Source organism: Euleptes europaea, chromosome 6, assembly GCF_029931775.1.
Source record: "Euleptes europaea isolate rEulEur1 chromosome 6, rEulEur1.hap1, whole genome shotgun sequence".
NCBI classification, from domain to species: Eukaryota; Metazoa; Chordata; class Lepidosauria; order Squamata; family Sphaerodactylidae; genus Euleptes; species Euleptes europaea.
In genome coordinates this window covers 60,431,745-60,448,548 of record NC_079317.1, presented here as the reverse complement: position 1 = coordinate 60,448,548, position 16,804 = coordinate 60,431,745, and the positions used below count along the sequence as shown (strand labels likewise).

Below are 16,804 nucleotides of genomic sequence, written 5' to 3'. Positions count from 1 at the left end.
TTGTGTTATCCCTAGTTCTCCCATCTCCCTGGTCTGCCTCTGCCTACTGTTATTGTCTTTCCAAACCAACCGTCTTTTTCTTCCATGATTTTGTGGAGGGTCTGAATGCAGGGTGAGCCGATATGCTTCTTGTATTTGGGCCCATCCCTGGGGTGACTTTTAAACTAGGATAACAAAAGTAGGCTGAGTGGCTTTCTCCCAGCACCTCATTGTGATTGCTGCTCTTGTCAATCCCTGGTGATATGTGAGTGAAGGTGTGTGTGTGTGTAACTTGTGATAGGGTGTAGCACACACAAAAAATCCCTAGTCCATATCCAGTTAATGGGGATCATTTGAACCACTGACAAGGATGTCTGTTCATGTGCTGCTCATGTGCTTCAGAGTTTTTCAGGCACATGTCTGGCAAAAAGTAAGAGCCATCTGTCAGCTGTTTGAACATTATTATTGGATATGCAGCACTTCTTGCTTCTTTTGTACCCAGCACGGTGTAGTGGTTAAGAGCGGTGGTTTGGAGCGGTGGACTCTGAGCCGGAGAACCGGGTTTGATTCCCCACTCCTCTACATGAGCGGTGGAGGCTTATCTGGTGAACTGGATTTGTTTCCCCACTCCTACACATGAAGCTAGCTGGGTGACCTTGGGCTAGTCACACTCTCTCAGGCCCACCTACCTCACAGGGTGTCTGTTGTGAGGAGGGGAAGGGAAGGTGAATGTAAGTCGGTTTGAGTCTTCCTTAAGTGGTAGAAAAAGTCGGCATATAAAAACCAACTCTCCTTCTTCTTCTTCTACCCAAAAGCAATCCTGACTTAGCTCCAAGCACAACAGGTCTTCAGAACTTAGAACATGATGAACATGATCCAACTTATTTATTATCTACTGATTGATTGAATTATGCTTACCCCTCTTTTCCTCTTGGCTCAACTTTCCTTAGTGTAGATATGAACATGGTGTTAGATCATAAATCTCTTTCTCTAAGTACTGTGTGATGAACTGGGTACCTGGGTCAGGTTCAAGAGCTACGTTTGAACCCGCATGTGTGGCACAGGGCTAGTAATGGCCCAAAATAAAGGTCTGAGGCTTAGAGGGGCAGGGTTGGGGTCCAGATGGGGCTTGCGTGACCCAGTTTTGTTTGAGTTCCTGAGGGACAGAAGCGTCCCATGACCACTGCAATTACGTCTTGAAGGATAAGTTAGATGGGGAGGAAGAGCTGTTAATTTAACCTGGTTTCTTTGTTAACAGCCCCCATTTGCTATGGAAACCTTTTTCAAAAAGCACTTCAGGAAGAAGAAAGTGTCATCAGGGTCCCTGCGTAGCAGTGTGGTGGCCCTGCCTGCCAGCAAAGCAAGGCGGCGCTCTGTTGCGGGCCAGGCCTCTGCCCTGCTAGCACAACGCCGGCGCAGATCCAGTGCCCAGCTACAATGTCTGTCATGCTTGGGCTCCCGGCGCAAGCCAAGGCTGAATGCCCGAAGGCGATCCAGCACCACTGCCCCGCATCTCAGCCCTAGATTTTCTGTCCAGAAGAAGCGTGGGGGCCAAGTGCACACCATAGACACTCATCTTTTAGGCCCCTCCGTGCTGCTGGCCAGCCTCATCCAAGTGTGTGAGGAAGAGGAAAGGAGGCAGTCACCTTGTACTGAAAGCTCCAGCCCGGAAACTCCTGAGGACGGGCTAGAGGAGAGTGACCAGAGTGAGGAGGCGGCCTCCTCAGGCTCTGAAGGAGCTAGCTTGGCAGCAGAGCAGGAGAGGAAGGAGCTGCAGAGAGAGCTTTCACTGTGCACCTGCCGCCCCTTGCAGAACTCCACTGGCCTGAGGCCTCTCCTCCGAGGCCCTCGCTGCCTGCGCCGCAGCTCCTCCCACCTCCTACCTGCAGAGTTTGTACACAGCAGCGCAGCCTGTGGGCTTCAAGGCCGCTACAGATGTTTGAGCCAACGGCGGCGCTCAAGTGAAACTCCCAAGCCGGGCGCTTTACTCCAGCCTGTCAGAATGCGGAGAGCGGCCAGGAGGTGGAAGGTGCCTGCCGGGACCAGGTGGCTGTCGGCAACCGCGCACACGTTCCTGGGAAAGGATGCTGCCCATAGTGGCTGTCGCACTGACTTCTCTGAAGGCTGCAGTGCCCAACTGCCGTATGTAATCTCTAAGAGGAGAGATATTTATGTTGTGTTGTGTATGAGGTGGAGTCCGAGGAAAGTGGCTTCCGAAACCAAGCTTGCATAGGCTAAAGTCCAGGGTTGGTGGTAGGGATTTATAAATGCTGGGTACCCAAAGGTTGGATGGAGAAAGACTAAATAATATATAGAAATGTTTTTTTTTTTAAGGAACTGATATCTATATTAAAAACATAAAAATCATAGTAAAAGAAAGCACCATGGCAACTAATACAGGTTGATAAACTTAAACCACAAGCCAAACGCATCCGTTTATCTGGTTGATACTAGTATGCACACTTTGTATGGGAGTCTTACATAGCCCAGAAAAAAACAACTAGTACTTATTCCACGGCACTGGGTTCTTTAATTTGATCAAATATATTTGGCACAGAGTCAGATTGGAATACAACCCCAACACATACCTGGGTGGTTGTAATTCTGTTAAAACACTGTTATACATGTTGTATAATGTGTACGTGTCCATTACAAGGGATTTTATTATACCACTGATAAAGGCCAGCGGGCTGAAACGTGTTTGGTTTGTGGTTTAAGTTTATCAACCTGTATTAGTTGCCATTGTGCTTTCTTTTAATATGACTTTTATGTTTTTAATATAGATATCAGCGCCTTAAAATAAACACATTTCTATACATTATTTACCGGTAGTCTTTCTCCACCCAACCTTTGGGTACCCAGCTTTTTTTAGGTTGGGTCTTTCTTTTCCCCTGTTTGTTTGTTGACAGGAATTTATAAATGACATCATACTCATTTAGATGGCGGTGGGAGTTGAGAGGAGAGGACCAACACACTGCAGCATAACTAATTGAAGTTCATTTTATTGCGGCAGCTGATTTAGAACCAGAGCAGATTCCCCCCCCCCACTCCATGGCAGGCTTCATGAACATTTTTGTCGCATTTATCTCTCTCACTCTTAGCACAAAGAGTGCCTAATGAGGTTTGTCAGTCTGCAAGAGAATGAGTTGTCCAAGGCCGCTCAGAGAGCTTTGGTGACTTTAACTGGGGCTTTCCACTCCAACCACTAGACTTCACTTGTTCTTTAACCATCTAGAGCTTCACTTCCTTTTCTTATGTGCCATTTCCTGCTTTCCTCAAACGAGAAAGTCAGGAGGCCATGAGAAAGGGAAGTGAATAAGGGACTGCTCATTTGGGTGTTTGAGGTGCCCCAGGGTGAAGATGACAGACGTCTTCATGCATCATACTGCAGAGGCTAGGGAGGTAGGTTCCTTAGCACCCTGGCCTGCAGTAGGCAGTGGCGCTTTCAATAGTGGGGAAGACAGAATCTTTCAATAAGCCCTCATACCAGATGTCTTAGGCTGCATCCTCAAAAATCACCAGTTAGGCCTTAAACATCTCTTAATAAATTTTAATCATGATTTTTTTATACGTGTGAGGAAGGATTAAAGAGTAACAAAGACAGGATATTAGCAATTATTTCACTACACATTTTTGAGTGGAGTATTGATTCTTATCTTTTTGCGAGGAGGAAAAAACCCGAGGGATTATTATAGTTACTATGGTTGATTCATTATGGTTGATTCATCTGCAGTAACTTTATGTGTTCTTTAATTCTGCCCCCCCCCCCAAAAAAGCTGTGATGTTTAAGAAGCAGCAGGGGAACCTGGACCAACTTCTCAGTAGTCAGAGGCATGGATAATTGTGCCCTTTTATCTTCTGCCTGTTTGAGAGGATGGCAGTCTTTCTCTGGGGTACTTTTCCTTTTGGAGGAGGGATTCAGGACCATTCCACACTTGAGGACTGCTACCAAAAAGCTGCTTTAAAAAAAAAAAAAAACGACATCACTGCAGATATTTTCTTCACAGGTTATGTTTGCAGTGGCATGGTACAAAATGCTCCATCCACATAGTGAGTTTCTGCTAGCAAACAGCTTGCTGTGCATTAGCAGTTGCCTTGTGGGGTGTGTTTTAAGCGGCTGAACCTTATAAGCTGGATTTATTGCCACTAGGATAGGTGGACTGTGAGGCCATTGGCTTCTGCTGAATAAGTATTGCCCGTTCTGCGGTTTGGGAGGATTTCTTTGTTGCTCTGTGCTGTGTCCCAGGGCTGATGCTAACTCATAAAATATCTTTTCCCCACTTTCTGTCCCTTTTTAGCAGGCCCCTTCCAGAGGAGCTGTGATTGTTACTTGTTCATTATTACTACTATTATTTGATAAAATGTTTATACGGCCGCCCTTCCTCCTGTCTTTCAGAAAAGCTATTGCCAAATCTGGTCTTCAGCATATGGTAGCCCAACCAATCCCCACGCTTGCCCTGAGAAGGGACTCAGAGAGGGAAATTCGCAGTACTGTCGACTGGAGTGTAAGTGTCTTCTCTTCCTCCTGGGTGAAGGAAGTGGGAGGTTAATGAGTGTTTTGTGCTAATGACACAGCAGCATGCATCTAATGGCCAATCCACGAACATAGGCTCACAGTGCGGTGCAGGTCTTCTGCACTGGGTTCAGGCATATCTCCAGGGGAATGGACACGGAACCACTATGCTTCCCATGGTCCTGAGTGTAGCCTGTGCTATAGCACACAGCCAGCAGCATGGAAAGCTACCGTTTTTTAAAAAATGAATTTTACATTTTTATACAAAAATGCACAGTAGGAAAGCTGCAATTTGTATGAAGTCTTAGTGTATCTCAGTTAAAGGGGAAATTGGGCCCAGTTCTTGAAGCCTTTCCTAATAGAATAGAATAGAATAGAATAGAATAGAATAGAATAGAATAGAATAGAATAGAATAGAATAGAATAGAATATAGAGTTGGAAGGGATCACCAGGGTCATCTAGTCCAACCCACTGCACAATGCAGGAATTTCACAACTATCTCCCCCTCATACACCCAGCAACCCCTACTCCATGCCCAAAAGATGGCCAAGATGCCCTCTCTCTCATGAACTGCCTAAGGTCATAGAATCAGCATTGCTGACAGATGGCCATCTAGCCTCCGCTTAAAAACCTCCAGGGAAGGAGCACTTACCTCTTCCCGAGGAAGCCTGTTCCACTGAGGAACCGCTCTGTTAGAAAATTCTTCCTAATGTCTAGATGGAAACTCTTCTGATTTAAATTCAACCCGTTGGTTCTGGTCTGACCTTCTGGGGCAACAGAAAACAACTCAGCACCCTCCTCTATATGACAGCCCTTCAAGTACTTGAACATGGTTATCATATCCCCTCTCAGTCTTCTCCTCTTCAGGATAAACATACCGAGCTCCTTCAACCTTTCCTCATAGGACTTGGTCTCCAGACCCCTCACCATCTTTGTTGCCCTCCTCTGGACACGTTCCAGCTTGTCTTGCCATATTAATATGGGTTCAGGAAAGCCTTTCTTATCTATACATGGCAATATGTGCTACTGGACACAGGAGGCCATTCTGTCCTTCCTGTTGGAAACCTCCATAGCTTTGGAGTCCTTCGTCTGGTAGGTCTGATCCCATCAGCGGTGCATGCAGTAAACAGCCCTGCCCTGGGTAAGAGACAGCCAGATTGATCACATCAGTTTCCCTGCCCTGGGTTCATCTCAGTGGCAGCCATAGATGGGTACTGAGAAGGGAAACTCACAACAGGAAGACACCACATCATGCTGCCAGTGTTTGCACACATAATGGTATGACTGTGGAATCTTGCTATGAGAAAGTTGATGTGACATAGTCATGTGTATTTTGTCTGCCTCGATTATTATCTTTTAATGGAAATGTGAAATAAAAGTCTTGTAAAACAAATAAGCTAAATACATAGACCAGTGCTAATTCATCCTTTTGACTGGGTTGGAGAGAGGGGAACCAAGATGGCGACGGAGTAACAACTTCTGTCTGAATGTCTCCTGAGGTTTTGTCTGTTTACATTTCTCAATATTTCTTCTCCCTTTATTTAAATTGGTTTAGAGGCTTAGAGTGAAATTGCTTTGAAGCTGTCCAGAAAAGAGACTGTTATGTGTGGGAGGTTTTATATTTGGAGATAAGACATGTTCACTAAACTCTTATGACTGGGTTGGAGAGTATTTAAGTCCTTCTCCCGGAGAAAATCACAATCAGGCCCCAAACTAAGTACGAAGACTCCATGGCTACTAAAGAATAACAGCACTGACTCTGTCTTTCAGGAAGCTTCAATTTATGGAGAACACATCTGGTTTGAAACCAATGTCTCCGGGGACTTCTGCTATGTAGGAGAACAAAACTGTATACAAAAAATGCTGGTAAGTCTTTGTAAAGGGGCTCTTACTGGCTGCTCCACATGGAGGTTTTCATCTGCTTTGGCTTCCAAACAAATGGTTTTGTTTGTTTTATTTTTTCACTTTGAGCATCTACATAAACTTGTGCTCTCACTCTGAGGGGATGGGCATCATGACATGGGTGATTCCTTATCTGTCCATCAAGGAGGCAGGACTAAAATTCTTCCAGACTTGAGTCACCCACTGCCTCCTTAAGGAGAGCAGGCTTTTGTAGGAGCTGTTCAGCAAGGCCCCTACAACTAAGCAGAAAGCACCTAACACTCCTATTTCTACACTTTTACACCCACTTCTTCTCATTTCTTTATTCTATACCTCAAGTTCTCCTTTTGCCGACTTCTCACTTCCCCCCCCCCCCCCAGGGCTGAGGTAATGAAGGACACAGAGTACTTTTCACAAAGCCTTGGATAGCTTCATTTCCAAGGAGGATGGGGGATCCCCTTGTGCTCCCAAAAACAGGAGGAAGGGATTACTCCCTGGCTCAGTCAAGCAGGCACAGAACTGAAGAAGAGTGGCCAGTGTCAGGCAAGCGGAGGACACCTCAGCGGCAGTGGCTGATTCTGGCAGGAAGATCCTCCATGCCAACAAAGATGGCGGATTCTCAGGCTCAGTGTTCACGGCCGCAGTGGAGCAGTCAGCGAGACTGAGCATCACCATGGAGCAAGGTAGGGACACCTCCCCTCCCAATCCCCATTTTACAAATGCCCCCGAAGAGAGACCAAGCTGTATTCACCATGCAGTGTTGGAGGAGGTTCAGTCCCAGCAAGAGCAAGCCCCACCTTCCCCACGAGGCAGCTGAAAAATACATTGTTCAAGGTCCTCCTCCAGATTATACCCCCCCTTCTCCTGGCTTGTTTAGATGGGGAAGCATGGAGGATTCCCCAGATAGGGGCCAGGTTGCAGGGTACTAGCCCTGGCTGACTAAGGCAGTACAAAAAATGGTGGTGCACAGACCCCACCCTTCTCATAGCGACCCAGCCTCCTCCTGTGGGGACTCAAGGGAATCAAATAGTTCTTCTGATAAGGAAAAATGAAAAACGTCTGAGGAGGAGATAATAGTCCCAGAGCAACCCAAATGTCTCTTTTACCAGGAGGACTATCAGGGACTATTAGCCAAGGCTGTAATGTCATTAGATCTCTCAAAGCTCCCAGAAACTGGGGAAGAACAGACCAATCCCTAAAGCCAAACCCAAAGGGAATAAGGAATTTTTCCTCTGATTACCTAGTTGGGAAAAAGTAGTGCCATTCCCAGAATTCTTCAAGAACCAAATGAAAGAAGAATGGGCAAAACCCTCTTTCTAATAAAGAGAACCTGAGTTTAGCAAAAAGGTTTTATTCTTTGCCGGAACACACTATGGATCTCTTACAGCCTTCATTAGTATATGTTCCTGCCATAGCTCTCCTCTCAGAGGACTTGGATACTAATGACAGGGACAGATCTCTATGTGACCAACTGGATTGTAAATCAGATTACAGTCTCAGAAAATCCCATGAGGCCTCAGCCCTTGCAGTTAGGGCATCAGAAAACATCATCTCTGCAAGGGCTTCCATCGTTTGGGCTAGATAGCTAGTTCAGCTGATTCTGGAGGTGAATAAAAAGACCAGGGAAGGTGCCCGTAGGCTCCTTAAAGAGATCACGTTTATGATTGATGCTGCTCTGGACACTCCACTTTTCCTCTCATGCTGTGACGCCAGCAGTAGCAGCACATAGAAGCCTGTGGCTCAGAGCATGGCAAACTGATTACTGTTCCAAGCTAATATTAGCATCCTCTCCATTTCAGGGAAATAAACTCTTTGGAGGCAACCTGGACAACATCCTTGTAGAAACCAAGGATAAGAAGAAAGTCACGTCTAGAGTATACAGGAGAAAAGACAGAAGGCAGAACCCTTCATGCTGTCTTCTAAGCCAGCATACTCTACTGCGCTTCAGGGGCAACCAAAGATGCCTCAACTGGAACAGGAATAGACAAGATTATTACCAGTCCTAAAACAACCAACCTCAGTCCTTTAATTCCAATAAGGGGATAATCCTCAACAAAAGAGAGCATGATACCGGATTCCCACAAGTGGGAGGAAGATTAGCCCACTTCCTCCCCCAGTGGACCAGTGTATAATGGCTATAATAAAAATGGGATGTGCAATAGAATCCAAATGTTTCCTACCAGACAGGTTTCTCCTGTCTCCAAATCTAAACAGGGATGCCAACTATGGAAGCCATTCGTCACCTAGTAAACATTGAGGCCACAGAACAGGTCCCTAACTGCGAAGCAGCATAAGGGGTTTACTCCATTTTCTTCACTGTCTGCAAGAGAAATGGGGACTGGAGAGCGATTATAGATTTAAAGTACTTAAAACATATTCATGGTTCACAAACACTTGAGGATGGAGACACTTAGATTTATCATGTAAGTGCTTCGCCCACAAGATTTTATGGCTTCCATAGACCTCACTGAGGCATATCTCCACATTCCCATTCTTCCAGCTCACCTCAGGTTTCTGAGATTTGCCTACAACAAGATACATTAGCAGTTCAAAGCCCTACCCATTCGGCTAGCTATAGCCCCAGGGGTGTTCTCCAAAGTGTGATGGTGACCTTGGCAACTCTTCTCTGTCATCAGGGAATCCATATTCATCCATACTTGGATGACCTGCTGATCAGTTCTCCAATCCTAATACAAGTGCACACGGACATTCTGTCCACCACTAAATGCCTAGCCTTCCATGGCTTCCTTACCAATTAGGCCAAAAGCAATCTAATTCCGTTACAGTGGATAGAACATCTGGGGATCACAATAGATTCCCCTATAAACAGGCTGTACCTGCCAGAGGAGAAGATGCAGAAAATTTCAGGTATGGCAAGACAACTGATACATTCCAGGTCATCATCACTAATGACTCTGGCAAAACTGCAAGGTCTAATGGTCGCTTGCCTTAACTCAGTTCCTTGGGCGAGGTTTCTCTCCCATCCTCTGTAGTGGTTCCTGAGATGTTTCCAGCGGCATATCTTTCAGATGACGGACATTCCCTTGCCCAGGATAGCCTGATCTCATCATATTTCAGAAGCTAAGCAAGGTTGGCCCTTGGATGGGAGATCACCCAGGAATACCAGGATTGCAACACAGGGCAGGCAATGGCAAACCACCTCTGCATGTCACTTGCCTTGAAAAGCCCTATGGGGTCGCCACAAGCCAGGAGTGACTTGACAGCAAACCCCCTACCACTTTGACAGGACCTCATATGGTGGACCCATTTATCCTATCTGGCCAAGGGCAAGGAATTAATCAAACCCAACATATTTACAGATGCAAGCCTATTCTTTTAGTACCAACGATGCTGAGGAAACTGAGCTAAGAAAATGCAACCCTGGTCTCCATAGCTCCAATTGGCCATGCAAATCCTGGTTTTCAGCATTAGTGAATAGAAGATCCTTGCAGGTTCCAGTTTGTCTAGACATGCTTCAGCAAGGGCCACTGTGGTACGCAGACTCAGCATGGCTACACTTGACTGCATGGAAATTGAAAGGGAAACACTCTTAAGGCTAGGCTATTCTAAAAGGGTCATGAGCACCATGCTGGCCTCTAGAAGAATTTCTGCAAGAGTGAATAACTCTTCATGGAAGGGGTATGCCAGGTGGCACGAATGGAAAGACCTACTCATTCAACCCTACGTTACACCAAATCCTAGAGTTCCTGCAAGAGAGTGCTTAAAAGAGTAGCCCATGTCCACCCTCCAGTTGTCCATAGATTTACTTCTGGGTGACTATGCATAGTCCTTTTGGCACTCACTCAATTTCCATTTGAACCTCTCAGAGAAGTTCTTCTAAAGTGGTTGAGAGTGAAGGTCCTGTTTTTGACTGCTGCGACTTCGGCCAGAAAGGTCTCGGATTCAGGAGCTCTATATACCGGGAAAGGTCAGTGTTTTTCACAAGGACAAGTGGCCCTAAGAACAGATCCAAAATTCAATCAAAGGTCAACACTTCCTTCCACCTCCTTCATTCTGCACAAAGCTATCCCACCCCAAAGAAAAGGAATGGCACATGATAGATCTTCACAGAGCCCCAAGGCTCTACATCAGGCGCACAGTATCAGTTTGTCAAATGGATTCTCTCTTCATCTCAGTGAGCCCACCCAACAAGGGACAGAAAATGTCTAGAGCGCCAATAAGTAAGACTCTGAGGCAGTGCACCTCACACGCTTACCAGGTTAGCAAGCTTCAGGTACCACCTGGAATTACACTTCATTCATACTGCACCTAATGCAGCATGGGATGCCAAAGCTTCCATTGAGAAAATCTGTAAGACGGCCATGTGGTCATTTCTGTCGACCGCTGTCAGACCCTACAAAATGAATACCATTCCCTCAGCTGATGCAGCCTTTGAAAGTAGGGTATCACAGCAAGTGGTGCAGGTAGACTGATTTTTCCACCCAGCATGGGATACAACTGCTTTTGGACATCCCATCTCAAGATGCCCTTCCCTCAGAGTGAGAAAGGAACACTGGCACTTATTGTGAGGGTTCCTGCTGCTCTGAGGAAGGGAGGGTATCTTGTCCTACCCTGATTTAAAGTGGTGGTGGGGATAACAAGCTGTTTCCTCCATATTAATGCCTTCTCGTTTCCTGTCCTAATATGTTTCCTTTTTTTCCTGTTTCTTAAAATGTTGAATGGTTTGCGTAATAATTTAGTACAGATGCTGCTTTGGGAGTTACCAAACTGAGGAAAGTGGGTGACTCTGCCCAGGAGACAGGAAGTCTGGAAGAATTTTAGTCCCGCCACCTTGATGGGCATCATCCATGTCAAGATGCCCTCCCTTCCTCAGAGCAGAAGGAACTTTCATGGTAAGTGCTAGTCTTCCTTTCTGATCATCCTTCTCTGTCCTTAACATGCTGTCCCCCTAACCTGGTTTTTGGAAAAAGGCATAGTCCGAGCATGTTACCACAACATCTGCATAGATGGAAAGGTGCATATTTTCTTGCCTTACAAAGGTTTGGCCTACATTGGTGCCATTTTCCTGCCATCAGGATTGTGGCTGCTATTTTCACTTTTGCGTCACTGGTGGGCTTTTAAAATATTGATATGTGCTGTGGCATTATAGCAGTATATCATGAAGGCAAACAGAAAGCCCCCAGGTGGAAGCTCCACTGCTAATGCACATGCCTCTGTATTTGCAATGGACATGAAAGCAGCATCCTTGCTGTGTGGGAGCAGCTACTCTCTGGCAAACATGGAGGGCAATCCTAAACAGAGTTACCCTTCTAAACCTATTGACTTCTGGGGATTTAGAAGGGTTTAACACTGTTTGGGATTGCATTACTCGTCAGTATATGGGACTGCACCACCATCTAGTGGAGAAATTGAGGATCTTCCTGATTCACACATCGCAGAGATCGTTCAGTGTCACAGTAACTGTTTGCTTTTTGGGGGGAGGGATTATTATAGCATGCAGTCCTTCATATTGCGCCTGATACTACTGTGGATATTACTGTCTGGTATTTTATAGAACCCCAGCAGAACTGTGGAATGTTGTGTCCACTAGGAAATCTGGCAGCAGCCACCCAGGGGCTTGGATCCACTGAAGCTTCTTCATGGTGGAAGCATTTCAGAGGACATTTTGGACTGCAGTGGGAAGGAGGGAGGTGAGAAAGCTGCCCTCCATCGGTGGAAAACCATCTGCCTGTGGAAAAGCTCTGTAGATCCAAGTCAAAGAGAAGAGCTTGTTCTTGCTGTTATTCATAACTATGTTAAGTTCAGTCACCAGCACCCCCAGATTTTAAACCAAAAGATAACCGGGTTAGGGAAGATTTTCCGGATGCTATGGGTAGCTGCTAGCAGTCCCTGTCCTTTGCCTCTGCATATTGATTGCTCAGTGTCTGGTGAGGTTGAATCTTTCTTCCACTATCCAACTTAAAAGGAAGTTCTACAATTCTTTTTCCACAGTTGCACAATGAGAATAAAAACTTTTAAGTTGTGCAAGCCTCCCAGCACAGAATAAGTTGTTTTAATAGCTGTATTGACCTTTACTGGCATCACCACTGGAATATTTAGAAACAGAATACTATACGGTGTATATATAGCTTCATTGGTTGCCTCAAAAGAGACAGGTTTTTCAGGGATAAAAGGAGGAGAAAATAGAATCACAGTCTGGATTGGGACTCTTCTTGATGCAGGTCTGTTGAAATTAGCTTGTGATTCCCCTTTTTATTGCACTGTATGTATTTTTTTTACATTTATCTGGGTTTTAAACATTTGTCATTTCTAAAATCCAACTGAGGCATACAAGTGGGATAGGAAAAAAATCTGTCCTGCTGTTACTGTCGCCAGATTGATCTTGGAGAGCTTGGGAGTGATGATCATTCCATAACTTGCATATATACGAGTGTGCCAGTTCCTGACTTCCATTTGTTCAAGCATGACTAAGAGGCAACATATCCCAGGCACACAAGTTCATTGCCTTCTTTAGTGGGGGGGATGCAAGTGAAAGAAGAAGCTTTACTGGCAGCATTCCTATCCTACATTTGCATTTGTTTCAGATGTCTTTCCTTCTGCATAAGCGAAGGTGAAGCATGCAGGCTTCCCAAGGGTACACTTAATTGCTGAAGACCACTTTTTGTTTGTTTTTCTCCTTCATAGCAAAAACCGATGTCCAAGCGTAAGTGTGCAGCCTGCAAGATTGTAGTCCACACGGCCTGCATAGAACAGCTAGAGAAAGTGAGTAAAATTCTTGCCAACTGCAACTGGTCCAGAATGCAAATGACTGTTTGCTGACAAACAAGCCATTTTGTTTATATTGGCCTAATTTTGATTCAGGTTTGTTTCCAGGTCCAAAGTGCTGGATTTGAGTTTTAAATCTGCAAATGAATTGGGACTGGACTGTGCCTTTTCTGCCATAAGCCTATCAATGTACTTAGGCCCACTAGAGAGGTCTTCCCTAGAAAGTGCATTTGGCCCTTTTCCTTTTTAATTTTCAGAAGGCAGGTGAAGATTATCCTCCCCCCCCCACACACACACACACACATTTTTGGTGTGAAATAGTGGTGGGGATGTTCTGTTCATATTTAATTTGAGTTTGTGTGTGAACAAGATCTTGGGGTACGGTTGGTCCATAAGTTAAATATGAGCAGCCAGTGTGATGCAGCGACAAAAAAAGGTAATGTGATCTTGGGGTGCATCAACAGGCATAACATCTAAATCACAAGATGTCATAGTCCCGCTGTACACTGCATTGGTCAGGCCACACCTGGAGTACTGTGTTCAGTTCTGGAGACCTCACTTCAAAAAGGATGTGGACAGAATGGAGCGGGTGCAGAGGAGAGCAACGAGGATGATCAGGGGCCTGGAGACCAAGCCCTACGAGGACAGGCTGAGGGACTTGGGGGTGTTTAGTTGGGAGAAGAGGAGGTTGAGGGGGGACATGATTGCTCTCTTTTAAGTATTTGAAGGGCTGTCACTTAGACTGTAAGTCTTAGAGGAGGGCAGGGAGCGGTTTCTGTTGGCAGTGGACTCGCAGTAATGGGTTTAAATTGCGGGCGGAAAGGTACATAACACGATATTAGGAAAACATTTTTCATAGTAATAGTTGTTCGACAATGAAATTGGCTGCCTAGGGAAGTGGTGAGCTTCCCCTCACTGGCAATCTGTAAGCAGAGGCTGGACAAACACTTGTCAGGGATGCTCTAGGCTGATCCTGCTTTGAGCAGGGGTTTGGACTAGATGGCCTGTATGGGCCCTTCCAACTCTATGATTCTATTCTGCTGATGTTAGATTTTTTTTTTTTTTACTGCGGTTGCTCTGCTGGTTTAGTCTTTGATTTTACCAACTGGTTGTTTTTGTTGACTTATTTTACTTTGCATTTGATTGAAAGTTGTGATTTTAACATTATAAGCATTTACATGGTTTTACTGGAAAGTAGGATATGTGAAATTCTGGTCTAGCTGCTCTGTTTGTGTGTATAGGTCTGGTGAGAGAAATTCATAAGTTCTCTCTTTCAGGTCTTTGTTGTGCATGCTGAATACAAACCAGATTGAATTCAGAGGGGTCATAGTTCAGTGATGAAGTACATGGCTTCAGTGAATGAATGGCCGGGGGAGGGTGGGGTACAAATGAAAGTTTATTATTATTATTATTTCCTGGCATGTGCAGTTAAAAGGATCAATATAAGCAGGGTTGTGAAAGACCTGTGCCTGAGACACTGAAGAGCTGCTACTGCTCAGATATTAGGCTAGCTTGATGGACATTCCCTTGCCCAGGCTAGCCTGATCTCATCATATCTCAGAAGCTTAGTAGGATTGGCCCTGGCTAGTATTTGGATGGGAGATCACCTGTTCAGCATCTGTTCAGTTACTGATTGAGAGTACAGATAAAGGAGGAATCCTACATTTGCTTAAAGGCCAGCAGATCTATTGTAGCATAAGTTTCCATGGGCTAGAGACCACTTCATAGATCCATAGAAGTTGGGCTCTAGCTCATGAATGCTTCTGCAGGAATAAGTGTTAGACTTCAAGGACATAGACGTTTATAAAAATCATGCATAGAATAGAGAGAGAAAGTAGAGAAAGGGAACTTTTTCTCCTGCCAAAATACTGGAATTCACAGGAACCCAAAGATGTTGATGGGTAGTCTCTTTAGATTAGAAAAAGGAAGGTCAGCTTCACTCAACAAGTAATTACCTTGTGTATTTGAGAGCAACAGGATGTATTGATGGGTGCTTGTTTAATTGACTTTTAAAAGGGATTAGACAAATGCATGGAGGATAGATATATCAATGGTAATTAGCCACAATTACTAAATGACTCCACTGTGTTCTGAGGCAGTAAGGGGTCTGCTGGTTGGCTGCTGTGTGAAGCAGGATGCTGGACTAGATAGACCATTAGTCTGAGCCAGTACAGCTACTCTTACATTCTTACACTGCCCTTTACCCTTGCCAGATGCCAGGCCCTACCATCAGCTGTCTTAGAGGGGAAATATAAGAATATCCCTAGATCAGAGAGGTTATGTCCGTGTGGAACAGGGGACATTGAAACCATTGAACATGCACTGATATGTTGCCCATTCTACCACGAAGTTAGATCAAAGCTTAATTCCCCCCTACTTGGTAAATTCCTTGATGAGTCAGTTAAGCCCATTCTACCACGAAGTTAGATCAAAGCTTAATTCCCCCCTACTTGGTAAATTCCTTGATGAGTCAGTTAAGCTTTTGGCAAAGAAGCTCCTATTAGGAGAAGACCCTCAACTTACGCTCCAAACTGCCAAGTTCTGCACTGTTGCTTAAAATACGCAGAGCTTTATTAGAGATTGATTGTTAGAATATTTTACAATTTTATCAATTTTAATGTGGTAGTTTTAACCAGGGGTTGCTTTTATTGACCTTACACCTTTATATGCATGGGCAGTCTGTGATTCTGCGGTGCAAAACTATTGTGTGGAAATTTTGATATGTTGGCACGTGATTGGTCAGTCGACCGTATTAATAAATTTGACACTGCCTGTCATTGTTGTTGTTGTTGTTTTCACAACGCTACCTGCCCTGGTATTTGTAACCATGATTAACACTATTCGATTATTCGTTGAGATCAGTTTTGTCAAAAACGTGTGTCCACCTTCTACTCCTTTTAAATCTACAGATCAATTTCCGTTGTAAACCTTCCTTCAGGGAATCTGGATCAAGGAATGCCCGAGAGGTAAGAGAGTTGTGTGAATTGCTTATGGTGTAGAAGCATAAAGAAACTGTCTGCAGACACAGCTGAATGCCAGAAGATTCAGAATTTCTGGCCAGGCTTTTTTTGGAAAAAGTCAGCTGCTTTGTAGCTGGGTCTCAAAGTTGTATATCAGCTTGATCTTGAAAAACTAAAGTGCAGTTACAAAGTAAGACATGTTTGGGCAATAGAAAAAGAGAAGTGGGGACCAATTCCTCCTCAACATTTGTTTATGACGCTGCACATAGTATTAGCATTAATGAGAAATAATCATATTTTACTGCAATCATGTGCACACTTAAATCCCCATGAGGTTCAATGGGATTTATTTCTACATAGATCTGCTTAGGCTTGTTCCCTATAGTCAGCTGATATCGGTTACCCAAGGTTTGTTCATACATTAAGCTAATGGCACTTCTGAAGGGATGGACATGAGCTTAGGAGTGCATGGTCACCATACAGTCCCGTTTTGAGAACTGTTATTAGTGACAGTAGAAAAGTAGTGTTATTCGTTATGATATTCATATATTGCAATGGTAAGTAATGAAAGTGGTGTCTTATTATAAAGTTTTGCCATGAATCCTTGCAGTGCTCCCTTTGATACTTCGCTATTTATTTATTTAGTCATATTTCCCCGACCTTCCTCCAAAGAGCTCAGGGAGTGTTTAGCACCTCTTCTGGAGTATTTGGTTTTCCAGAGATGCATCTTGTCTTATTTAAATG

General features: G+C 44.7%; 1 protein-coding gene across 2 annotated transcripts in view; it reads left to right on the top strand.

Annotated features, from left to right (window-relative positions):
• Positions 1–1,246: 1,246 nt before the first annotated feature.
• The window catches only part of DGKZ (diacylglycerol kinase zeta), a 60,538-nt gene continuing 44,980 nt past the window's right edge, over positions 1,247–16,804 (top strand). For both annotated transcript variants that reach the window (XR_008933365.1, XM_056851440.1), the window contains exons 1-5: positions 1,247–2,121; positions 4,376–4,484; positions 6,264–6,359; positions 13,020–13,097; positions 16,010–16,066. Coding sequence is in view for 1 of the 2 variants with exons in the window: in XM_056851440.1 (XP_056707418.1) it covers positions 1,250–2,121; positions 4,376–4,484; positions 6,264–6,359; positions 13,020–13,097; positions 16,010–16,066 (1,212 nt within the window). In the remaining variant the exon portion in view is untranslated. The remainder of the gene's footprint in view (positions 2,122–4,375; positions 4,485–6,263; positions 6,360–13,019; positions 13,098–16,009; positions 16,067–16,804) is intronic.